Genomic DNA, 25,917 nt, shown 5'->3' with positions numbered 1-25,917 from the left:
CCTATCCATCCTGGGAGATTGCTAGGACATTAAAGGATATTGCTGGTTTACCTGTCGCCTCGCACAGCTCGTCAGGTGAGAGCTGGAGTGTTTGCACTGCAATTCCACTCTCTGTGTAGTGATTGCCACAGTATCGGAGTGAAGATCCATTCTTAAGTAAAAAGAACAGGAGTCCTTGTGGCACCGTAGAGACTAACACCTTTATTTCAGCATAAGCTTCTGTGGGCTACAGCCCACTTCATTGGATGCATAGAATGTATAAATATCTTCTGTGTGTTCCATTCTATGCATCCGATGAAGTGGGCTGTAGCCCACAGAAGCTTATGCTGAAATAAAGGTGTTAGTCTCTACGGTGCCACAAGGACTCCTGTTCTTTTTGCGGATACAGACTAAAATGGCTGCTACTCTGAAACCATTCTTAAGTCATGACTTGAACCATGGGTCACCTGTGAGGACTGAACCTGTGACCTAAGCACAGGCCTCAGGAAGGAGGGCTGTGTTTGGGCAGAGGAGTGATGGTGCTGGGCACTGCAAGACAGTGCAGTTCAGTGCATAGGGGTCTGGACAGGGAGTCAGGAGACTTTGGTCTATCTCCAGATGACCTTGGGCAAGTCATTTCAGTCTCTCTCTGCCTTGGTTTTTCCTTTCCCACTCTCTGATCCATTTAGGTGTAGGTTCCTTGGGGCAGGGGCTCTCTCACTAGGGCTCCTTGTCTTCACTAGGAAAAAAGGGTGGAAAGCCATGTGGTAAAACCCCCATGTAGACAAGGCAGTTGCAGTTTCAACGCATGTTAGCAGGATGAGGTAGCCTCCAGGGCCCCCCTTAGTGTTTACCTCAACCTGCTACCACATGGGAAAACTAAACTGCCATATCCTCACTAGGATTTTACTATGCGTCTGACAAAGTGGGTATTCACCCACGAAAGCTTTATGCTCAATACGTCCCTTAGTCTATAAGGTGCCATAGGGCTCTTTGTCACTTCTTACAGATCCAGACTAACACAGCTACCCCTCTGATACTTGACACTGTGTAAGCTACCAACGTGGTAAGACCACACCTTTCTTCCTACATGTGGATGCATCCCTAGTTTCTGTCCAGCATCTTGCACCGTGGGGCTCTGATCCCTCCTGGTGCCACCAGGCCCCACTGTAATACAAACAGGAAGCCCAGTCAGAGGTGGTGCAGTGCAGGGGCCCTTGCTGCATTGAGAGGGAATTTAGAAGATGTTGCAGGACAATAGGAGCTCTATATTGTTTGAGAAGTGCCAGCATGTCTTAATGGACCTCAGCACCCTCCCCCTGGAGGAAAAACTATGTCCTGGGCTGAGTTGGTTGGACAGCAGAACAGTTTAGCCCTTCCAGCCTACCTGGGACAATCCAGTCCCTGAAAGATTTCACCCAGGCTACAGCCAGGTCTGTCCTCTCATGAAAGCTGTTCTGCATGGGGGAAGCAGAGAGGGACAAGGAGATGGGCTGGGGTAGATGTCCTTTCTCTCTAGGGCAGCAGTACAAGTGTTCTGTCTTCCATTCCCCAGAGTCTGCTACACAGGAACAGATCCTCTGCTGAGCATACAGGTCCCTGGCGTCAGTCCTGAGTGATTGCCAGCAGCGTCATGAAGGCTCTTCTCCTCATCCTGCTGGCTGAAGTCTGTCTTGCTTCCCTTGTCCCAGGTAGGTGGATCAGCCCAGGGCTGTCCCTAGAGGGGTGCAGGGCCTGGGACAAATCAGCTCCCACCAGCTTGGGTGCCCTGCTGTTCATTGGCGGCCGGGCAGGGCCCCCGGTTGCGCAGGGCTGGCAGCTGGGAGCCCAGGGGTGCTGCATCACCCCCTGAACCTCTAGTTCCTGTGCCTGTCTTCCAGGACTGACTGTGCTGGTCATCTGTGCCAGCCAATTGCACTAACCTGTGGGGGGGACCCTAAAGCACAGGGTCCAGAGTGGTTGCCCCGATCTGCCCTACCCAAGGAACAGCTCTGCTCATGCCCATGGGCGTACCAGCTTTGAGGCATGTGGTTTGAAGAGTGTGTGCGACAAGAAAGGATTTAGGAGTTCTGATCCCCTCTGCTGACTGCTCAACATGCTCCAACCATTCCTTAGGGCTACACACGATGGCCCTATGTCTGGGGCTTACACACTGCCCTGCAGAGAACCCATCAGCTCCAGGTCTGCAGAGCTCTGTACTGGGGTCTTTCAGCAGGCAGACAGAACTCAGGATGGCTGGTGCCAGCCCATACTCTTCAAGGTGGATGGTTCATCCCCTGCAGTATCAGTTGTCCCTCTGCTCCCCCTGAGCCAATGGTGCAGCCTTGCAGGCTGGAAGGGAGACCAGTTAGGAGGGCTGGTCTTGGCATAGTCCCATAGTCAGATGGGTCAGGCTCTGGCTCATAAGGCAGTTTGTGTGGTGCCCTGCGCAGCCTGCACATATAAGGGTGAAAGATGTCCTTGTTTTAACATGTGTTCGCTAACCCTAGCATTGAGAGGGCAATCTGTATTTTAATTTCTGTTAGCTGGTCAAGAAACTCTGTCCTCTTCTCCTAAAACATGTTAGTTAGCATCCCTTAACTGGTGTGCCTGCACAGGTCTGAAGGCAGCCCCACCCCATCTATCTAAAGCACGTCATAGAAGATTAGGGTTGGAAGAGACCTCAAGAGGTCATCTAATCCAATCCCCTGCTCAAAGCAGGACCAATCCCAACTAAATCATTCCAGCCAGGGCTTTGTCAAGCCTGACCGTAAAAAAACCTCTAAGGATGGAGATTCCACCACCTCCCTAGGTAACCCATTCCAGTACTTTACCACCATCCTCTAGAGGTGATCCTGGCAATTACAGACCAGTAAATCTAATGTCTGTACCGGGCAAATTAGTTGAAACAATAGTAAAGAATAAAATTTTCAGACACAGAAGAACATAAATTGCTGGGCAAAAGTCAACATGGTTTCTGTAAAGGGAAATTGTGTTTTACTAATCTATTAGAGTTCTTTGAAGGGGTCAACAAACATGTGGACAAGGGGATCCAGTGGACATAGTGTACTTAGATTTCCAGAAAGCCGTTGACAAGGTCCCTCACCAAAGGCTCTTACATAAATTAAGTTGTCGTGGGATAAAAGGGAAGGTCCTTTCATGGACTGAGAACTGGTTAAAAGACTGGGAACAAAGGGTAGAAATAAATGGTAAATTCTTAGAATGGAGAGGGGTAACTAGTGGTGTTCCCCAAGGGTCAGTCCTAGGACCAATCCTATTCAACTTATTCATAAATGATTTGGAGAAAGGGGTAAACAGTGAGGTGGCAAAGTTTGCAGATGATACTAAACTGCTCAAGATAGTTAAGACCAAAGCAGACTGTGAAGAACTTCAAAAAGATCTCACAAAACTAAGTGATTGGGCAACAAAATGGCAAATGAAATTTAATGTGGATAAATGTAAAGTAATGCACATTTGGAAAAAATAACCCCAACTATACATACAATATGATGGGGGCTAATTTAGCTACCACGAATCAGGAAAAAGATCTTGGAGTCATTGTGGATAGTTCTCTGAAAACGTCCACGCAGTGTGCAGAGGTCAAAAAAGCAAACAGGATGTTAGGAATCATTAAAAAGAGGATAGAGAATAAGGCTGAGAATATATTATTGCCCTTATATAAATCGACGGTACATCCAGATCTTGAATACTATATACAAATGTGGTCTCCTCTCAAAAAAGATATACTGGCATTAGAAAAGGTTCAGAGAAGGGCAACTAAAATGATTAGGGGGTTGGAACGGGTCCGATATGAGGAGAGATTAAAGAGGCTAGGACTCTTCAGCTTGGAAAAGAGGAGTCTAAGGGGGGATATGATAGAGGTATATAAAATCATGAGTGATGTGGAGAAAGTGGATAAGGAAAAGTTATTTACTTATTCCCATAATACAAGAACTAGAGGCTACTAAATGAAATTAATAGGCAGCAGGTTTAAAACCAATAAAAGGAAGTTCTTCTTCACACAGTGCACAGTAACCTGTGGAACTCCTTACGTGAGGAGGTTGTGAAGGCTAGGACTATAACAGGGTTTAAAAGACCACCGGATAAATTCATGGTGGTTAAGTCCATTAATGGCTAAGGAATGGTGTACCTAGCCTCCGTTTGTCAGAGGATGGAGATGGGTGGCAGGAGAAAGATCACTTGATTATTACCTGTTAGGTTCACTCCCTCTGGGGTACCTGGCATTGGCCACTGTCAGTAGACAGGATACTGGGCTAGATGGATCTTTGGTCTGACCCAATACGGCCGTTCTTATGTTCTCCTAGTGAAACAGTGTTTCCTAATATCCAACCTTGACCTGCCCCACTGCAACTTGAGACCATTGCTCCTTGTTCTGTCATCTGCCACCACTGAACAGCTGAGCTCCATCTTCTTTGGAACCCCCCTTCAGGTAGTTGAAGGCTGCTATCAAATCCCCACTCACCCTTCTCTTCTGCAGACTAAATAAGCAGAGTTCTTCTTCGAGTGATGGTTCACATCCATTACACGTTAGGTGTGCGCGTGCCGCATGCACGGACGTCAGAAACTTTTTCCCTCAGCGGCTTCCGGCAGGGCTCCCCCTCCCACCAGAGCAGCGCCCCGCTCTAGTGTGTGTATATATATCCCTGCAGGCCCGACCCTCCCTCAGTTCCTTCTTACCGTCTGTGGAGGTGTTGGAACAACTGTCTCTTGGCTGAGAGTGTCCCTTAGCATAGTCGTTAGTGTTATCTTTACAGTTATCAGTTCTTTAGTAGTTAGTATTAAGCTTAGCACTTAACAGTTCTTTAGAAATACTCAAACTTCTTGTATTAGGTGTTTGGTCAATCCCGGCCCTGGGCAGCGGGGCATGCCGCACCCCCAAGGCTTCAAGGCTTGTGCCACGTGCCGTAAGCCTATGCCATTAAGCAATCCACACGACTCATGTCTCCGTTGCCTGGGGGAAGCACACCAAAAAGAGCGCTGCAAGATCTGTAAGGCTTTCAAGCCCAGGACTAAGAGAGACTTTCGCCTTAAGCAGCTGCTCATGGAGACGGCGTTACAGCCCTCCACACCGAGGCTGACGGTGCCGTTGAAGTGGAGTGCCCCGGCATCGGTCTGTGATCCGGTGACAGCGGGACACCCTAAGCCCACGGCACCGAATCAGTGAGAACACCTCCGGCACCGGTTGTCTTCGCTGATGAAATTGGAGGCCTGAGGACGCTCCCCGCATAAAGAGGGCAGTGCCCACGAAGACCTCGAGTGCGCCTAAGGCCGTTGCGGCCCCGGCACAGGTCCCGGTGTCAGTGGCTCCGGCGCCGAAAGGCCCGTCGAGCCCCGGGATACACACGTCTAGTGAGGAGGAAGGGCTGGAGGAGCTTTTGGAACAGCCCTCCACCCCGGACACATTTGAGGCAGCAAAGGACCTCATTGAATTGTCCGCTGAGGGCCCCTCCAAACTAAAGACGTTCCGCCGAGACTGCTATCCAGAGGCAAGCCGGCAATGGTGCGCCTATCACGGTCGCCATCTCGGCACCGTTCACAGCGCCAGTCCCGGTCGAGCTCCGCCTCAGTGGACTCCCGGCTTCCCTCCGCGCAGAGAGCTCCACAGCCGTCGGGCCTCAATAAGCTCCCGGCACCGACCCAGCAGCCCTACTCGAGTAGGCACCGGGACGTGTCAGTTACACGATCCCTGAGACCAACCACCCGTAGTCGTTCCCGATCCCATGGTCACCGGTACCGATCCAGGTCCAGATCGGCAAGACACTACTCCAGGTCCTGGTCATGGAGGCACTACTCTCCGACCCCGTCCCACGGCACCGCCGTGGCCTTCCAGATCACTGTCCGTGGTTTTGGAGGCAGACTCAGGCCGGTATGGCGGATATGCCCACAGGGCACAGGCCAGTAGGGACCATGAAGCCGCTTGGCATCCTCAGTGGGGCCAGCCAGGACAATGGCCATTCTGGACCCCTTGGGCCTACCACCAGCAAGGCCCCCCATCCAGGACCTCGAGATCTGGGCCCTTGGGACACGGGTTCCGCTCTCCGCAGTGGCGCCCGCTATCTCGCAAGGAGGCCACGGTCTCCAGACCACCGGAGCGAGAAGGAGCAGACTCTGCACCGAGCCCGGTACCGTTTCAGACCCACGTCATGGAACGGGCCCCAGAGGAGCGCCCAATCGGTGAGGAGTTGCAGGAAGACGAAGATGCGCAAAAGGCCCTGTCCTCTTCCTCCTCACCAGATGAAGCCGTGGCAGGCACAAGTGTCTGGCCCTCCTCCGATTGATCATCGGGCGCACCAGGACCTGCTCCGCTATGTAGCCCTCAATCTGGGCTTGTAGGCGGAGGAGACGGTAGAGCAGGAGGACCCCATGGTCGACATCTTAAGCCCGGAGGGCCCCTCCAGGATCGCGCTCCCGATCATAAAAACGGTCCAGTCCAACTACAAAACAGTATGGCAAACACCAGCCTCCAGTGCACCAACTGCGAAAGGCATGGAGAGGAAATACTTCACCTCATCTAAAGGGTTTGACTTCCTCTTCTCTCACCCAACTCCCTGTTCGCTGGTAGTCTCTGCAGTCAACCAACGAGAGCGTCATGGCCAGCAAGCCCTGGCCCCCCAAGGCCAAGGAGGCGAAACGCTTGGACTTATTTGGTAGGAAGGTCTACTCATCCGGGGGCCTCCAGTTGAGGATCGCTAATCAGCAAGCGATTCTGAACAGACACAACTTTACTTCTTGGGCATCAGTCTCCAAGTTTAAGGAATCCCTGCCTCAGGACTCACAACCAGAGTTTACGGCTCTAGTGGACGAAGGGAAGGCAGTAGCCAAAACCTCCCTACAGGCCTCCCTTGACTCCGCGGACACAGCTGCGAGGACAATCGCGTCAGGGGAAATAATGAGACGCTCTGCGTGGTTACAGGCTTCCGGCCTTCCACCAGAGGTGCAAAACACCCTCCAAGATCTTCCGTTCAAGGGGTCAGGCTTGTTTTTGGACCAGACGGATGCCAGACTACATAGCTTCAAAGACTCTCGAGCGACCCTCAAGTCGTTGGGAGTGCATACCCCAGTGACACAGAGGAAACCCTTCAAGCCCCAACCACCACAGAGGCAGTACCACCCTCGTCCTTGACAAGAACCGTACCGCAGACGTGGCAGGGATAACAGTTGGAGACGTAACAATACACCTAACCAGGGCCAAAATCATGGCCAAGGCAAGTTGCAGCCAGGAAATAAACCAGGGTTTTGAAGCTGCGATCGAGCACAGCGTATCACACTCTATTCCGGATCCACCTCTATGTTTCAGGGACCGCCTGTCCCATTTTTACCGTGCTTGTCACATATAACATGGGACCGCTGGGTCCTGTGCACGGTGGAGGCAGGCTATACCCTTCAGTTCTCCTCGCCCCGTCCCTCTTCAGGGACCCCTCTCACGAGCAACTCCTCATGCAGGAGGTGCAGACCATCCTCATTGTAGGAGCAGTGGAAGAGGTCCCCCCGGACCTAAGGGGGAAAGGATTCTACTCCAGGTATTTCCTGATTCCCAAAGCAAAAGGGGGGCCTCTGTCCCATTTTGGACCTACGCGGACTAAACAAATTTCTGGTCAAAACACGTTTCCGTATGGTCTCCCTTGGAACTATTATCCCATCCCTAGATCCGGGGGATTGGTACGCTGCCCTCGATATGAAAGATGCATATTTTCACATCACCATCCACCCGGCCCACTGGCAGTTCCTGCACTTCACCATCAACCAGCGTCATTTTCAATTTACGGTCCTGCCCTTCGGCCTGGCAACGGCCCCACTAGTGTTTACAAAATGCATGTCCATGGTGGCAGCTTTTCTTTGGAAGAGAAGGATGCGCGTGTACCTGTACTTGGACGACTGGCTCCTCGCGGGCAGGTTGGAGGCAGAGGTCCGCTCCCATGTGACGCTGGCTCTACAGGTGTTCTGCAAGCTCGGCCTACTGGTCAATGTGCCCAAGTCCTCACTGATCCCCACGCGGAGACTGGACTTCATAGGAGCAGTCCTGGACTCGGTGGTAGCGCGGGAAAGTCTTCCAGTGTCACGATTCTTGGCCATTCAAAGGGTCATGGGCTCCATCTAACAATTTCCCACGACTACGGCCAGGTGCTGCATGCAACTCTTGGGGCACATGACGGCCTGCACACATGTAGTCAGACATGCCCGCCTAAGACACAGGCCATTGCAGTTGTGGCTAGCCCAAATGTATCGCCCCAACAGAGACCCTTTAGACCTGGTGGTGACAATCCCGTCTTGGGTGTTGAACTCCCTCCACTGGTGGCTCGATCAGCAGCAGGTTTGCGAGGGGGTTCCCTTCGCTGCCCCACAACCCACTCTGACGTTAGTAACAGATGCATTGGACCTGGGTTGGGGGGCGCACCTGGGGATCTGCGGACCCAGGACTTGTGGTCTAGGGAAGAAAAGTTGCTTCACATCAATCTGAAGGAGCTAAGGGCGGTTCGCCTCGCCTGTCAGACCTTTCACGCCACCATAGAAGGCAATAGCGCGTCAGTTCTGACGGACAACACTACCGCCATGTTCTACATAAACAAGCAGGGCGGGTCCCGATCCTCTCCCCTCTGTCATGAGGCGCTCCGCCTATGGGACTTCTGTATAGCCCATTCAGTCCACCTTATTGCAACCTATCTTCCCAGGGGTCCAAAATGGGTTAGCAGACCGCCTCAGCCAGTCCTACCACATGCACGAATGGGCGTTGAGACGGGACATCCCGTCTCAATCTTCCAGAGGTGGGGGTTTCCCCAGGTGGATCTCTTTGCCACCAAGGACAACAGCCAATGCCCTCAGTTTTGTTCTGACCAGAACCTCAGCCCGGGCTCGTTGGCAGATGCCTTTGCGATCCTGTGGGGCGGGAGCCTGAGGTATGCCTTTCCTCCATTCCTGCTCATCCACAAGGTCCTCTTCGAGACCCGCAGGGACAAGGCGGCAGTCATCCTCATCGCTCCAGCATGGCCATGCCAGCATTGGTTCACGACCCTGCTGGAATTGTCCATAACCGCCCCGATTGCCCTCCCCTTCTATCGCGACCTCATCACACAGGACCGGGGTTGCCTACTCCACCCGAACCTACCATCGCTACATCTCACAGCGTGGTATCTCTCTAGCTAAACGATACAGAGCAAAGGTGCTCTCACCAGGTCCAGAGAATTCTCCTTGGTAGTAGGAAGCCCTCCACAAGAGCGACCTACCTTGCCAAATGGAGGAGGTTCTCCCACTGGTGTGAGCCTCATCTCATACAGCCTCTGCAGGCCTCGGTCCCATCAATTCTGGACAACTTGCTGGACCTCAAATGTCAAGGGCTTGCTCCCGCCTCAATTAAAGTGCATCTGGCCGCCATATTGGCATTCCATCCTGGGGAGTTGGGAGTTTCAGTGTTCTCCAACCCCACAGTAGCCTGATTCCTCAAGGGACTGGAAAGGGTGTTTCCCTATTCGCACCCGACGGTCCCTGCATGGAATCTCAACCTGGTCCTAACTAAACTCATGGGGGGCCTTTGAACCCCTAGCCTCTTGCTCCCTCATGCACCTTTCATGGAAGGTAGCGTTTCTTGTGGCCATCACATCAGCCAGGAGAATATCGGAATTGAGAGCCCTCACTTCGGAACCTCCTTATACAGTTTTTCATAAGGATAAGGTGCAACTGAGGCCACACCCTAAATTCCTTCCAAAGGTGGTCACGCATTTGCACATGGGCCAAGACATTTGTCTACCGGTGTTCTTCCCTAAGCCCCATACGGACCCAAGCCACCGCAGCCTGCATACCCTCGATGTCTGTGGGGCCCTAGCATTTTATCTAGAGCGGACCAGGCCATTCCGCAAATCAACTGTTTTTATTGCCATTGCGGAGTGAATGAGGCCTGCCTATCTCGACGCAATGCTTGTCAGCATGGATTGTGCTTTGCATACGCACATGCTATGAGCTCGCCAACGTACCAGCCCCGGGGATCCGGTCTCACTCGACTAGGGCCCAAGCGTCTTCGGTAGCTTTCTTGGCGCAGGTTCCACTCCAGAAAATCTGTAAAGCGGCCACCTGGTCGTCAGTGCATACGTTCACAGCCCACTACGCGATCCATCATCAGACCAGGGAGGACGCGGTGGTCGGCAGGGCTGTGCTTCAATCGATTTTGTTCCTTGACTCCTACCCTCCTCCAATGGTAAGCTTGTGAGTCACCTAATGTGTAATGGACATGTCCAATCACTCGAAGAAAAAACAGTTACTTACCTTCTGTAACTGTTGTTCTTCGAGATGTGTTGTTCACGTCCATTACACTTCCCACCCTCCTTCCCCTGTGTCGGAGTCACCGGCAAGAAGGAACCGAGGGAGGGTCAGGCCTGCAGGGATACGTATACCCTAGAGTGGGGCGCCGCTCTGGCAGGACTGGGGAACCCTGCCGGCCCGACGGGAGCCGCTGAGGGAAAAAGTTTCCAACGTCTGCACGCAGCGCGCGCACACCTAATGTGTAATGGACATGAACAACACATCTCGAAGAACAACAGTTACAGAAGGTAAGTAACCGTTTTTTACCTCATCCTCTCCTCGTAAGTCATGTGCCCCAGCCCCCTGATCATTTTCGTTGCCCTCTGCTGGACTCTTTCTCCAATTTGTCCACATCCTTTCTGTAGTTGGGGGTGGGGGGCGGGGACAAAACTGGACACAATACTCCAGATGTGGCCTCACCAGTGCCAAATAGAGGGGAATAATCACTTCCCTCAATCTGCTGGCAACGCTCCTACTAATGCAGCTGAATATGCCGTTTGCCAAGAAAGCTATAAGGGCACACTGACTCATTACCACCTTCTCATCCACTGTAATCTCCAGATCCTTTTCTGCAGAACTGCCGCTTAGCCAGTCAGTCCCCAGCCTGTAGCAGTGCATGGGATTCTTCTTCCTATGTGCAGGACACTGCACTTGTCCTTGTTGAACCTCATCAGGTTTCTTTTGGCCCAATCCTCCAATTTGTCTAGGTCACTCTGGACCATATCCCTACCCTCCAGCATAGCTTCCTCTCCCCCCAGTTTAGTGTCATCTGTGAACTTGCTGAGGGTGCAATCCATCCTATCATCTAGATCAGTGGTTCCCAAACTGGGGTTTGTGAAATGTTACAGGGGGTTCTCGGGGGGGGGGGGGGGGGAATTCTCTAATGGCAGACAGAGCTGTCCCTAGGGATCCTGGGCAGCATGGGGCCACCAGCCTGGAGTCCCTGGACTTCCAAGAGCTAAGCAGATCAAAGCAAGCATATCTATCACACTGAGGGAGATTTAAACTTCAAGACTCCTTATAAGAAATGGAAAGGGAGGTGGATATTTTTTGCTGTTTTTAAAATTATATAGGCAGCTAGTATTGTTTTTAAAATTATTATGAACAATTTTAAGCTTTGTTGTAACGTGCATTGTTTGCCTGGACTGCTCAAGACCTGAATGCTTGTGTAGGAGGAACTCTTTGAGTTGGCTTCTTAAATGCCTTCATGCGGTTTCACATCTGAAACATAGGAGCCTTGTCTTATAACAGGCTTATTCAAAGTGATACAAGCTACAAAAGTGAGATCTTGGAAGAGTGTTGCCATTTTCATAATGCAATAATACTGTAATGATAACTAATAATAACAGTGTGTAATAAGCATGTCCTAAAAACAAATTTTATATTTCCAAGATCACTGCTTTTATAATTTATACTCAGGTAAAAGAGAATCCCTGGAAATATTCATTTTTATGAGGGGGTTCGAGACTTCACATTTTAGTGAAAGGGGTTCATAGGTTGTTAAAGTTTGGGAACCACTGATCTAGATCATTAATGAAGATGTTGAAGAAAACTGGCCCCAGGACCAACCCCTGGGGAACTCCGCTTGATACAGGCTGCCAGCTAGACATCGAGCCGTTGATCACTGCTTGCTGAGCCCGACAATCTAGCCAGCTTTCTGTCCACCTTATAGTCCATTCATCCAGCCCATACTTCTTTAACTTGCTGGAAAGAATGCTGTGGGAGATCATATCAAAAGCTTTGCTTAAGTCCAGATATATCATGTCCACTGCTTTCCCCATATCCACAGAGCCAGTTATCTCCTCATAGAAGGTAATCAGGTTGGTCAGGCATGACTTGCCCTTGTTGAATCCATGTTGACTGTTCCTGATCATCTTCCTCTCTGCCAAGTGCTTCAAAATGGATTCCTTGAGGATCTGCTCCATGATTTTTCTAGGGACTGAGGTGAGGCTGACCAGTCTGTAGTTCCCTGGGTTCTCCTTCTTCCCTTCTTTAAAGATGGGTACTATATTTGCCTTTTTCCAGTTATCCAGGACCTCCCCTGATCGTCACGAGTTTTCAGAGATAATGACCAATGGCTCTAGAAGTGCATCAGCCCACTCCCTCAGATACATTAGATCCGGCCCATAGACTTCTGCATGTTCAGCTTTTCTAAATAGTCCTTAACCTGCTCTTTCACCACGGAGGGCTGCTCACCTCCACCCCATACTGTTGCCCAGTGCAGCAGTCTGGGGTGAAGACCGAGGCAAAAAAAGCATTGAGTACTTCAACTTTTTCCACATCAAGTAAGTGTCCTACACTTTCCCTGACCATCTTCTTGTTGCTAATGTACCTATAGAAACCCTTCTTGTTACCCTTCATATCCCTGGCTAGCTGCAACTCCAATTGTGCTTTGGCCTTCCTGATTACACACCTGCATGCTTGAGCAATATTCTTATACTCCTCCCTAATCATCTGTCCAAGTTTCCGCTTCTGAAAAGCTTCCTTTTTGAGGGAGTCAGTCTGCTTCTCTGAAGTCCAGGTTCCGTATTCTGCTGGTCTCCTTTCTTCCTTGTCAGAATCCTGAATTTAACCATCTCATGATTGCCACCCACTTCTAATTCCCTTACCAATTCTTCCCTGCTTGTGAGCAGCAGTTCAAGAGGATGTGCGGTTCCTCCAGCACTTGCACCAGGAAGTTGTCCCCAACTCTCTCCAGAAACTTCCTGCATTGTCTGTGTATTGCTGACCTAGTAGATGTCAGGGTGATTAAAGTCCCCCATGAGAACCAGGGCCTGTGATCTGGAAACTTCTGTTAGTTGTCTGAAGAAAGCCTAGTCTACCTCATCCTCCTGGTCTGGTGGTCTATACCTTACCCTTGTAATGGAGACTCCTGGGCAGCAGGGGCATCACCCCTTGGACAGAGGGGTAACTAAGGCACAGTGAGGCTAAGGGGTTTGTCTACACTGTGAAAAAAGACCGGCATCAACAAGACTCAGAGCCCAGGTGTATAGCCCCAAGCCCATGCTATACATAGCAGTATAGACATTCCCACATGGGCTCAGAGACCCACCCTGCTCTCAGCGTTTCAGAGCCCAGGTTGGAATGTCCATCAGAGCCAGTGCTAGCCCATTGCGGGCCATAAGTAGGAATATTTTGGCTATCCCCTATATTAAAGCAGACAAATTCTTATAATAAGTGACTAGGGGCCCCCTTGAGCTGCTCAGGGCCCTAAGCAACTGCTTAGTCTGCTTCTGCCTAGCGCTGGCTCGGATGTCCACGCTGCTATTTTTAGTGCCCTAGCACAAGCACTGGTTTGCAGACTCAGGCTTTGAGACTCACAGCCACATGGTTTTTTGGGGGTGTAGATACACCCTAAGCAACTTGCACAGGAAGTCGGAGAGAAAAGGGAGTGGAACTCAAGTTTTCTAGAGCCCAGTGGTGCACCCTAACCACTGGGCCATTGTTCCTTGGGGGGACATCTTCACCATACTCCCCTAGGATGCTGCTAAGCACTAAGGGTGTAAAAAAGGCTGCGCAGCACATGAAGAGAGACCTATTGTGCAGCAGGACAGAAAAGGATAAAACCAGTAAAGGAATAAACCTCCTTTGTCAGCTAGGAAGAGGGGATCCTGAAGAATACAGGAGAAAACACTTGACGAATGATATTCAGAAAGGATTCTTCTGTGATTGCATCTGAATTCACTTCCCAGGGCATTTTTGTCTGACAGTTAGTCAGGGGCAGAGGATCAGAGTCCTGGCTCAGCAGAGCCCCTGCCAGCAGCATGTGAGAGAATTCAGGCCCCAATGCTTGGGGGTTCAGGGCCAGTTCATGGCTCTGGGATTGGATCCTGGCCTGGGAGAGGCCAACATAAATCAATGGCAGCAATTAATTGGCAAGTGCTGCCTGCAAGAGATTCACTCTACTGGATCAGGGACTTGTGAAAGAAGAGAACGTAGGCTAGAGAGATGGGGACAGTCCTTGTTGTTTCTGGGCAGGGGTGCTGGAACAACACTTATAGTGCAAGCCATTAACAAAACTCGAAAGCATTTGGTTGCTATTGTTATTTCAAGCTGGGAGTGCTGCAGCACCCCTAGCATGGGGTGGAGCCCAACATGGGAAAAGGGGGTGGCATTGCTTGCCCTGGTGTGCTAAGGGGTTGCACTACAAAGGGTGCTGCCCTCTGATCTGATGGGGGGGGGGGGTCCACATCAGTGAATTAAAAGCAGAGGCAGGCCCGGGTCTGAGAATCCCCTGGCTCTGGGCATTCAGTATGCAGACTCGCATGTCAGCAAAGAGCTCCGTTGGGTTTTAACAGGATACTAACAAAGAAGCCAGCTCCAAACATTCCATGATCTTTGGTGTGTGTGAGTTCTGGATTGAAATCCTGTGGTTTGAGCCCCTATCTGTTTGGGAGTTGATAGTCCGAGCCATCAACCATGTTTGGTTGGTTTTTTTTTTTTTTTTTTTTTTAGCCAAGATTCTCGTGCAGTACCAGGATTCCAGCAGCTGGGGCTTTAAGCAAAACACCCGAACCCAGAATTGGAAACAATGAATTAATGAATACTGTTGTTATTTGGGACCCAGTAGTGCTGGATGCTTCCTTCCTAGTGCTATGGAAAGAGAAAAAGCCCCATCAGACCCTCCCTTAGGGTCTCCCATCTCTGGTCTTTGGTCAGAGATCAAAGGGCAGTCCATCCTTGGGACACGAGTCCCCAGGACTCTGAGTCTGCTCAGGGACAAGAAACTGGGACTTGATCCAAGAATCCTCTTCTGAGCTTCATTCCACAGGTTAGAAACCTCTCCTAGTCCCATGCACAATGCCCCAAACCCTGGAAACTGGCCAGTCCCCAGGTGCCATCCCTGAAGGGTGGCTGATTTCATAAGTTAGTATAGCAAGGAGAAGGCTGTGCAGGCACATGCTGCTGGCTTCCTTAAAGACATGCAGAGACCCCTCGTTACTTCTCATGTCTACATCCAGACCTGTGGAGGCAGGCTCTTGTTGCTGCTTTTTGGGGCTTGGTTCCTTCTGCTAAAGGATGGAGCACTGTGGTGACAGTTGGGGACTGGGAGTCAGGACCCCTAGGTTCTTCTTTGAGTGATTGCTCATATTGATTCCAATTAGGTGTGTGCGTGCTGTGTGAACAGTCGTTGGAAAGTTTTCCCCTTAGTAGCTGTGGAGCCCCCTGGAGTGGCGCCTTCATGGCGCTCAATATATGACCCTGCCAACCCAGCGCCGCCTCAGTTCCTTCTTACCGCCCGTAATGGTTGTTGGAACTGTGGCTTCTTGCTCAGCAAGTTCTCCAGTTCCCTAGCTCTTGTTTCTCTTCTGCCTTTTATTTAGTTTTATTGTAGTTTATTTTAGTAGTAGTTTGTAGCAGTTGGGATGGGGGTTTACCCTCGGTCCTAACTGCTTTTCCTTGCGAGGACTTAAACCTCTGGGACTTGGGCATGTAAGCCCTGCAAGTCCTGCTCCAAGCCCATGCCAGCGGACGACCCCCACCATGCTTGTCTCAAGTGTCTGGGGGAGGCTCACCAAGCCGATAGGTGCAGGATTTGCAAGGGTTTTGCCCTAGAACCAAAAAGGAGCAAGACTTTTTTGCCTTAAGCAGCTCCTTAGACCTCAGCCTCCTTCGGCATGGCAGGATCTGGCACCGAGTTCTTCGGTGCGTAGTGCCCCGGTGGCAGTGGCACCGTGGACGGACTCTGGCAGAGACCTGCGGTACTGCTGCTCCCTGGCACCGAAACCAGAAGGATCGACCCAGCACTGCTCCAACTCCCTGGGCAGGGGAGGGACACAGACACTCAGGCCCCTGTGTCCAAGTCCAAGGAGGTCAAGCACCTGGACTTGTTTGGCCGTAAAGTGTACTCCAGGGGGTGGCTTCAGCTCAGGACTGCCAACCAGCAGGCAATTCTGAGCCGATATAACTTCAACTCCTGGAACTCGATGCTCAAGTTCAAGGAGCTTGTGCTCTCTGAGTCCAGGGAGGAGTTTGGGGCGATAGTAGAGGAAGGCAGGGCGGTGGCACAGACCTCTTTACAAGCCTCACTGGACGCTGCGGACTCGGCAGCGTGCACCTTGTCCTCAGGTATTGCCATGAGGTGCACCTCTTGCTTGCAAGCCTCGGGCCTACCGCCCAAGGTCCAGCAGACCATGCAGGACCTGCCTTTTGATGGGGCGGGCCTGTTCGCGGAGCAGACTGACTCTTGGCTGCATAGCCTAAAGGACTCAAGGGCGACTATGCACACCCTGGCAACCCAATGCAAACATTTCAAGCCCCAGCAGCAGCACTCCTACCCTCCTCGGCCGTGGCAGGACTTTTACAGATGGAGGGGCAGGAACGGCAGAAAGCCTTCCAACCCCCCTTCCAGACAAGGCCAGGGCCCGACCAAACCATTGTCGGGTTCCAAGCAACCCTTTTGAAGGGATGCCCGAGGATGGTGCATCCGACTCATCCCCAGATCCTTCACCACACTTTTTGAATCATTTATCCCACTTCTACCATGCCTGGTCCCAAATAACCTTGGACCGCTGGGTCCTCTGCACAGTGGAAGCAGGATATTCTCTCCAGTTCAGGGACGCATCTCACGAGCAACTCCTTATCCAGGAGGTGCAGGCATTCCTCGCCATGGGAGCAGTGGAGGAGATTCCTTAGGAGCTATGGGACAAGGGATTCTACTCCTGTGATGTTCCCCTCTGGTGTTATCCGGACCGGTGAGCTGCTAAGCCACTCCACTCCTTGACTCGGGGAGCCAGCCTTGCCCTGCTCTGCTATGAGAACTCCCACTCCTGGGCTGTTCACACACAGGCTCTGGCATGTAAGCTGCTCCTCGCTGCCGAATGACACTAGCCAATAGCTCCAGTCCCAGACACAACCCTAGGAACCTCCATCTTGCAGTGTCCAGTTATACCTGCTGGACACTGCAAGCTTATATAAGTTCATCAATTTAACAAAGAAATTGATATGTACCAGGCTTGTTATCCTAGGGGAGTCTCTGATACACTTCAAACCAAATGCCCTGCTTCAGGTAGAATAAACAGATTTATTAACTATAAAGATAGATTTTTAAGTGATTATAAGTCAAAGCATAACAGGTCAGAGTGGTTACCAAAAGAAAATATAAGGATGCAGTCTAAATTCTCAACCCTATTAGACTGGGCAGCAACTAGATTAAACAGTTTTTCTCACCCCTCTAGATATTGCAGTCCTTAATACACCGGTTTGTCCTTTAAAGCTGGGCCAATCTCCTGCATTGGAGTCTTGTCTTCTTCTCAGTGTCTTGGTTGCTTGCAGCATAGGTGGGGGCAGGAGAAGGGCCCAGTATGTGTCCACTCTGCCTGTTTTATATCCTCAGTCCATGTGCTTGTAGAACACAAGTCCAGGCATGTCTGTAGGGTATTGCTGAGTCTCTCCCACCAAGGATGAGCAATTCCCTGGTGGGGCCTCATGCAGGTGAATCATTGCATTGTATCTCCTTGCTGGACAATGGTAGTTGATAGGTTGGTTCACACCCCGCTCGGCTGTTGGTTACTTTCCTTGCTGTTGCCTCTGGAGAGCTAATATTTGACTGATTTCCCCCAACTTACAGCATGTTTTAGTGAAACCATACACCACAATTCTCATAACTTCATATGCATTAATGATATATATATATGGATAGAGAAATGACTTTCAGCAGATCCTAACCTTTACCCTGATACCTTACAAGGCATACTTTATATGCAAGATCACGATTATATGAAAATGAGGAATATGGGGGTTACAGCATGCTCCCCCATGGTATAGAATGTCACAACTTCCTAATCCCCAAGGGGGGTCTCGGACCCATTCTAGACCTGCATGGGCTCAACAAATTCATGGTGAAGTTGAAGTTCCACATGGTCTCCCTAGGCACCATTATCCCCTCCCTGGATCCGGGAGACTCCCTTGCCGCCCTCAACATGAAGGGCGCGTACTTCCATATAGTGATTTGTCCCGCACACTGGCGTTTCCTACACTTCGTGATCAACCATGAACATTATCAATTCGTGGTCCTTCCATTCGGCCTCTCAACAGCTCCCCTGAGTTTTCACCAAGTGCATGTCGGTCATGGCTGCTTTCCTCCGTCAACAGCAGGTGCAGGTATACCCCTACCCCGACGACTGGCTGTTCAGGGGCTGCACCAGAGTACAGGTGCAGTCCCAAATCCGCTTGGTCAGGTGCATGTTCGAGCAGCTGGGTCTCCTCCTCAACCTGGGAAAGTCATCCCTGGAACCAACTCAGAGAATAGAATTCACTGGGACAGTGTTAGGCTCGGTCCAGGTATAGGCCCTTCTACCAGAGTCCTGATTCTGCGCCATCACGGACCTCATTGAAAGCCTCCATCAATTCCCAACCTCAACAGCAAGGGGGTGCCTGAGTCTCCTCAGCCACATGCCTGCTTGCACTTACGTGACCCAGCATGCCAGGCTCTGGCTCAGACCGTTGTAGACGTGGCTCACCATGGCCTACTGCCCGGGGTGCAACAGTTTGAATTCAGTGGTCACAGTGCCAGGGCAGGTCTTCACGTCACTTCGCTGGTGGCTTGACCCCCAAGCGGTGTGCAGAGGAGTCCCCTTACGCAACCCTCAATCTTCTTTATCCCTGGTTACAGATGCGTCAGCTATGGGATGGGGTGTGGATCTGGGGGACCTCCAGACACGGGGCCTGTGGTCACAGGATGAGCTCTCCCTCCATATCAATGTCAGGGAGCTGAGGGCGGTGCTCCTTGCTTCCCAGGCCTTCCAGGCCAGACTACAAGGGCAGTGCATAGCAGTTCTAATGGACACCACCACCCCCGTGTTTTACATCCACAAGCAAGGATTCATCCACACTGTGCCAAGAGACCCTTCGGCTGTGGGAGTTCTGCATAGCCCACTCCATTCACCTGGAAGCATCCTTTCTACCCGGAGTTCAGACCACTGGCAGACCGCTTCAGCAAGTCCTTGCATACTTACGAGTGGTCCATCCGGCCGGATGTCATACACCTCATTTTCCAAAGGTGGGGTTTTCCCCAGGTCGACCTGTTTGCCATCCGCCACAACAGAAAGTGCCCAATGTTCTGCTCCTTCCAGGGTCACAGCCCAGGCTCCCTCACGGATGCATTCCTGCTACCCTGGAGAGGTCGCCTGCTCTACGCCTTTCCCCCGTTCCCTCTCATGCACAAGGTCCTGCTCAAAGCCCGCAGGGAGGGGGCAAAGGTAATTCTGATAGCTCCAGCGTGGCCTCAACAGCTACTGGAGTTGTCAGTGGATGTCGCGCGTTGCCTCTCCTCCCCGACTTACTTACTCAGGACCACGGTCGCCTCTGTCATCCTGACCTAAGGTCCCTCCCCCTCACAGCTTAGAAGCTTCATGACTGAACCCCATGGAACTTCTGTGATCGGAACAAGTAAGGAAGGTCCTCCTAGGCAGTACCTCCTGCATCTGAAAAAGCAAGGCCTGGTGGCGCCCTCCATAACAGTACACTTCGCTGCTATCTTGGCCTTCCACCTGGGTGTGTCTGATTGCTTGGTCTTTGCCAGCCCTATGGTTGGTTGCTTCCTTGAAGGTTTGCACCGCCTATATCCTCAGATCTGGCAGCCTGTCCCTGCGTGGGACCTTAACCTGGTCCTTTCATGGCTTGTAGGGGGGACATTAGAACCATTGGCGACTTGCTCCCTCCTGTATCTGTCTTGGAAGACAGCTTTCCTGGTCATCATGTCTGTGAGAAGGGTGTCTGAGCTAAAGGCTCTCACCTCAGAACCGCCTTGCACAGTTTTCCACAAGGATAAGGTGCAACTCAGGCTGCACCTGGCCTTTCTCCCCAAGGTGGTGTCGCATTTCCACAGCAGCCAGGACATTTTCCTGGCTGTCCTTTACCCTAAGCCTCATGCCAGTACCTGAGAGTAGCAGCTACACTCCTCGATGTTCGGCAAGCACTAGCTTTCCACATCGAGCGCACTAAGCCGTTCAAAAAATCGACCCACCTACTCATAGCAGTGGTGGACCAGATTAAAGGCCGCCTGGTCTCATCTCAAAGAATATCCTCCTTGATTGTGTCTTATATCCGCATGTGTTGTGAACTGGCCAAAGTGCTGACCCCAGCTCTCCCAGCACACTCCACTAGGGCCCAGGCCTCGTCAGCGGCATTCCTGGCCCAGGTCCTGATCCAAGAAATCTGCAGGGCAGCAACTTGGTCCTCGGTACATACCTTCATCTCTCACTATGCCATTGTCCAGCATGCCAGGGACGACGTAGCTTTCGGTAGAACGGTGCTGCAATCAGCGTTTCATTAACTCCAACTCCACCGCCTGGGTAAGGCTTGGGAGTCACCTAATTGGAATCGATGTGAGCAATCACTCAAAGAAGAAAAAATGGTTACTCTCATAACTGTTCTTCGAGATGTATTGCTCATATCCATTCCAAACCCACCCACCTTCCCCTCTGACAGAGTAGCTGGCAAGAAGGAACTGAGGAAGCGCAGGGTCATATTTGAGCGCCATGAAGACGCCACTCCATGGGGCTCCACAGCCAACCCGACGGGTGCTGCTAAGGGAAAAACTTTCCAACGACTGTGCATGCGGCGCCCACACACACCTAATTGGAATGGACATGAGGAACACATCTTGGAGAATAACAGTTATGAGAGGTGAGTAATTGGGTTTTTGTTTTTTGTTTTGTTTTGTTTCTGGCTCTGCCTGATTTGCTGTGTCACCATGGGGCAAATTACTTTGATCAAGCTTTCAAAAGTGCCCATAATTCAGGGCACACGAGGATCTGATTATTATTATTATTATTATTATTTTTTTTTTTTATCCCAAAGGTTCTGAGTGTCATGGCTCAGGGCTACCGCTCATGTAGTCCCTCTCTATAATCCCAGCCAGGCTGTCCACCCTGTGGCTCCTCTTGGGCAGAGGGACTCTCCTGTTGCTGTAGTTAGTGCACCTCTCCAATGGAAGCCTTCTGTCAAGCCGTGTACACTGGGAGTTAGGTTGGCTCTGTCGCTCTGAGGGGTGGATTTTTCACACCTGGAGCAATGGTTGAGTTGACCGAACGCTGCAGTGTAGACCTGACTCTTCTCTCTGGCCCCTGTGCTCTTACCCTGCTGTGGCTCTGTTTTCAGAGAAGGAGAAGAATCCACAGTACTGGAGGAATCAGGCTCAGCAGACACTGAAAATTGCCCTGAAGCTGCAGCAGCTCAACACCAATGTGGCCAAGAACATCGTCTTATTTCTTGGTGATGGTGAGTGCTTTTCTCCGCTGCCTGAGCAGCGTGCATGGGGCTGGAGTGGCCTGTGTCAACCCCAGTGTCTCAGGAGTGGGGGTTGGGTCAGTTTGGATTGGGAGCTGCCCAGATCTGGAAATTGGGGGTGGTGATATTGCCATCAAACTTTCTTGTGAGATTTCCCATAATTCCCCTGGTCAGAAGTTCATAAATCCCAGTAGATTCTGTCTGAGTCCTCCACTGGCTGGGACTGCACTGGTCTGTGGCCCAGATCCACAATGGGAGTTAGGAGCCTAAACACCTTAGAGGGTCTGGGCCTCTCTCCCTAACACTACTCACTGGGGCTAACACTGGCTCCCTAGTGGTAACTGTGTCAGTGGGGTGGAGGAGGAGCAGTAGTGCGTCCTCTACTGGGCTGGAGTAAGGAGGCTGGAGATGGCAACTCCCCCTCCTTTGCTTAAAGCAGAAAGGGGTCCCCCTTCCTCACCTGGCCTAGGTAAGGACCACTGAATTGTGTCATAGACCCTAGACACGAATCCTTTGGCTCAACCACAGGGGCCTATGCTTGTAGCCCTGCTACAATTGCAGAGCTCTGAGTGGCTGTGGAGTGCAGCACAATGATAACTGTGCTGATGTTGCACTCACTGTGACATCACACTATCAAACATTCGCCACCAGTGGGAGTAAGCTTCCATTGGCTGACCTGACCTCCTTCCTGCCAGCTTTTGAAAGCCACATTACCCAAATATACCCTTTCCCAGGACATGGATGCTTCTCCCCACTCCTCTCCAACCCCCTCCCCCGGAGTTCAGTGACCCAGGTTGAGTTGGTGTTGGTCCTGCTTTGAGCAGGGGTTGGACTAGATGACCTCCTGCAGTCTCTTCCAACCCTAATCTATGATTCTTTGAGTCACAATGCCAGCTGAAGCTGGAGAGGAGAGGTTGATTCCAGAGATGCTGGGAACCATTGGGTTTCCAAAAGCCAACCCTGTTACCACCAACAGTAGGGCTGGGGTGCCAAGTTTATCTAACCTTTCAATTAGCTGCCATGTGGTTAGACAGCCCGGGAAAGCCTGGTTCAGAAGAACCAGTGCCGGCATGCCATGCCCCAGGCACTGCCGGGGACAGCTGTTCCCATTTAGACCCATGCTTGGGAATATTCTTCTGCAGTCTTGGTGTAAGACATGTGGGGTTGTTAGTAATCCTGGGCTGTGCTTTTTCTAATAAACAAAAGAAAGAAAAATCAAAATGTCAAGTCTGCTCCATAATTGCACAGTCAAGGGTAAAATTTTCAAAAGCACCTAAGTCCCATTTTTCAGAAGTGATTTGGGCTCTTTCTATTGACTTAGACTTAGGCTCCTATGTTAAGTAGACGCTTTTAAAAATGTTACCATAGGTCACTGTAATGTGCTAGGTCCCAGGCCTTTACTTGGTCCATCTCTCTGAGCATCGTGGAAGTTAGTGGGCATCTGTGGAGCATCTTGCAGATTCAGAGCTCATGGTTCTAAAAGAAATACCAGCTATAAAAATGTCACTGAGTTACCAAAAGAATGAAGGTGAATGCAGCAACAGAGTTTGTATTACAAGAGCACCCATTGCAGATAAAAGATGGGAGGGCAAACAGACACAAAAGGGTATGTCTATACAGCCTGCCTCTGAGCCCGAGTCAACAGACTTGAGCTTGTGCTACCACATTAGAAATAGCTGTATAGACATTGCAGCTGGGGTGGAGCTCATGCTCTGAAGTCTAAGGAGGGAGTAGGTCTACAAAGCTATTTTTAGCACCATAGCACAAGCCCTAGTCTGTGGTGTGGTCTTGGAAGCTCACTGCTGTGCGGTGCCACTGGCTGTGTAGATGTACCCAAGTCACAGAACACGTCAATGACCGAGCCAGGAATAGAATCCCTCGTGCCTTCTTCCTAATCCAGTGCCTTGTCCTCTAGACCAGGAATAGGTCCCCTTGCCTACCAGAACAGTTAGATGAGAGCAGCTCCCTTGCTCTCCTTACTCCTATGTGACCGGTTCTCTAAGAAACTGTCCCAATGTGGAGATTTCCAGGGACTCCTTTAAGCTGAGAGATGGTCACTGGAGAAAGCTGATGCCCATCTTCTGTGTGTCCTCACATTGAAGGAATGGCCTTATATCAGTTTTGTCTGAACCCACGCAGGAAGAGAGGAAGCACCTAATACCCCAAAGTCTTTGATGAACTGGAACCGTATATTGGGAAGGGTGAAATGGTTTTGCATAAATTGCTTTTAATGTGTATAACAGCCATGGGTTGGGACAATGGTCCTTAGCCCTGGACTTCTTTCAGGGGAATAGAAATGGGATGAAGAGCAAAATAAATGATATTGTGCATTGTTCTATTTTAATCCAGCAGATAAAGGGTTTATTGTGTCATGAGCATGGTTAATTATAATGTGTCACCTGATGTTCCCCTCTTGGGGCTAATGGAGCCATGCTCTGACAAAAAAAGAGGAATCATTGTTGCAACTAATGTTCTAGTCTGTACCTGATCTGGAGACAACTGTGTGGAGAAGCTGCTGGCGAGTGGGTTGGACTGGCTTTTCTGATCCCCTGCAATGCCTTGCAATAGCTTTTCAGGAAGTCGGCGCTTTGCAATTCTTCAGTGTTGGGCACAGGTCACTGTTCCATGTGATTCAGTCTCCCTTTGTCCAACTGCAGGCATGGGAGTCTCCACAGTCACAGCGGCGCGTATCCTCAAGGGACAGCTGCAGAACATGAAGGGGGAAGAATCTCTGCTGGAAATGGACAAATTTCCTTATGTGGCTCTATCCAAGGTGAGCCCAGTTACTTTTGCCTGCCTGGCTATTCCTGGGGTATGGTTTGGGGTGGGAGCAGGCTCTACAAGCTGGATGGGGTGAGGCAACGTGTGTGGCTGAGAATCTACAGGAATCGGTCCTGCTCTGGATTTCATAGCTGGGCCCAGGCTGTGGCATGTAGACATGTCTGTTGGGGACACTGTGATGCTGCTCAGCCTGTGAGGGAAGGTAGAGGAATGACTGTGGCCCAGCTTTGAAAGGAATGTACATGTTTCTGTGCTCAAACGTGCAACACCTAACTGATTTAGGAGCCTAAATCCCAAAGGGAGCCTAAGTCACTTAGGCCTTGCAATACCTAAAGTAGGGTTACCATATTTCAACACTGAAAAAAGAGGACACTCCACGGGGGCCCGGCCAACTCCGCCCCTTTCCAGCCCCCTCCCCTGAGCACCCCACATTCCCCCTCCCGACCCTGGCTCCAACTGCTGCTGCACTGGGGAAGTTGCTTCTGCCCCCGCCGCGGTGGAGAGTGGCGGGAGCTGGGAAAGTTGGAGCCCGGGGAGGAGGTGGTTGCGCGCTTGGATGCCGCCTCTGCCTCTGTGCCCCGGCAGATCGCGGGAGTTGTAAGTTTTGCTGCAGCCACTTGCACTTGGGGTCCCCTTACCATGCCTCCCTATTTTCCTGGACATGTTCGGCTTTTTGGAAATTCATCTCGGACGGGGATTTGAGGACCAAAAAGCCGGACATGTCCGGGAAAATCCGGACGTATGGTAACCCTATCTAAAGGAGGTACAATCCCAGCTCCATTGCTGCAGGGTTGGGGGGAGGGGCAGCAAGGATTGTGCTTTGCCCTGGCTCTTGCACCTTCAACTTGTTGTGTTTCTCCCTGGGGTATGGGGGAAGGTTTCCCTCCAGCACCTGCTCCCCACCCCCCTCCTCTCATCACACACCCTGCCTAGTATCAGAGCCCCATCTCTGGGCCTCAGCTGCATTTCCCCAGTTGCTCAGCAGAAGCAGCTCAATTTGTTTCAGCCTGGGTGCAGAAAGAGGTAACTGTGGATAAAGCATCTGCCACGGCCATGAAACTGTCACTTTTCTCCTGGGAGCTGGTCGCTTTGGGTCGCCTGCAGGGCATTTGCCACCAGTCCTTCCCTCCCACTCAAAATTACTTCTCTCAGGGGCTAGGGACTCCTCTGTTCTTGGCTCTCGCCAGCTTCCCCAGGGGAGGGGTGGGAGGAGAAGCTGGGAGACTAACCCCTCTTTGTGGGCCTGTTGATGAGACTGCCCCTTTGTTGACACCCGAGGCAGAATCAATTTCAGTGACCCCAGTGCCATCTGCCCAGCAGGTATTGATGAGTGCTGTAAATCAAACCAGCAGCAAATAGGCCACTGGCAAAGGCAAAGATCTGTGCCAGCTGACGGACACATGCACGCCCAGGGCAGCTCCTCTCGGCAGGAAGGCGTCTCTTAGAGACATTCAGTTTCCATTTGTTTGGGTTCATTCAAGTGATTGCAATTGCATAGGGACTAATGCCAGATTTACACAGGTGTCTTGGCCTCCCAGGGACCAGGAAAGGATTTATGGCAGAGAATACGGAGGTGCTGGGCTAACTTTGATGCCTTTTGGAAGTTTGGCATTTGAAAGGGCTCTTGTTCAAGGA

At 51.2% G+C, this 25,917-nt stretch overlaps 1 protein-coding gene across 3 annotated transcripts in view; it reads left to right on the top strand.

The window, feature by feature from the left end:
• The window catches only part of ALPL (alkaline phosphatase, biomineralization associated), an 85,458-nt gene that overhangs the window by 19,906 nt on the left and 39,635 nt on the right, over window positions 1-25,917 (top strand). For all 3 annotated transcript variants that reach the window (XM_034753430.1, XM_034753431.1, XM_034753432.1), the window contains 3 exons: window positions 1,535-1,670; window positions 21,373-21,492; window positions 24,159-24,274. In XM_034753430.1, coding sequence (XP_034609321.1) covers window positions 1,613-1,670; window positions 21,373-21,492; window positions 24,159-24,274 — 294 coding nt within the window. In that variant the 5' untranslated portion in view covers window positions 1,535-1,612. The remainder of the gene's footprint in view (window positions 1-1,534; window positions 1,671-21,372; window positions 21,493-24,158; window positions 24,275-25,917) is intronic.

Source organism: Trachemys scripta, chromosome 19 (assembly GCF_013100865.1).
Source record: "Trachemys scripta elegans isolate TJP31775 chromosome 19, CAS_Tse_1.0, whole genome shotgun sequence".
In the NCBI taxonomy this organism is placed as follows: domain Eukaryota; kingdom Metazoa; phylum Chordata; order Testudines; family Emydidae; genus Trachemys; species Trachemys scripta.
The sequence above is the reverse complement of the archived record's forward strand: the minus strand, read 5'-3'. Positions and strand labels throughout refer to the sequence as shown.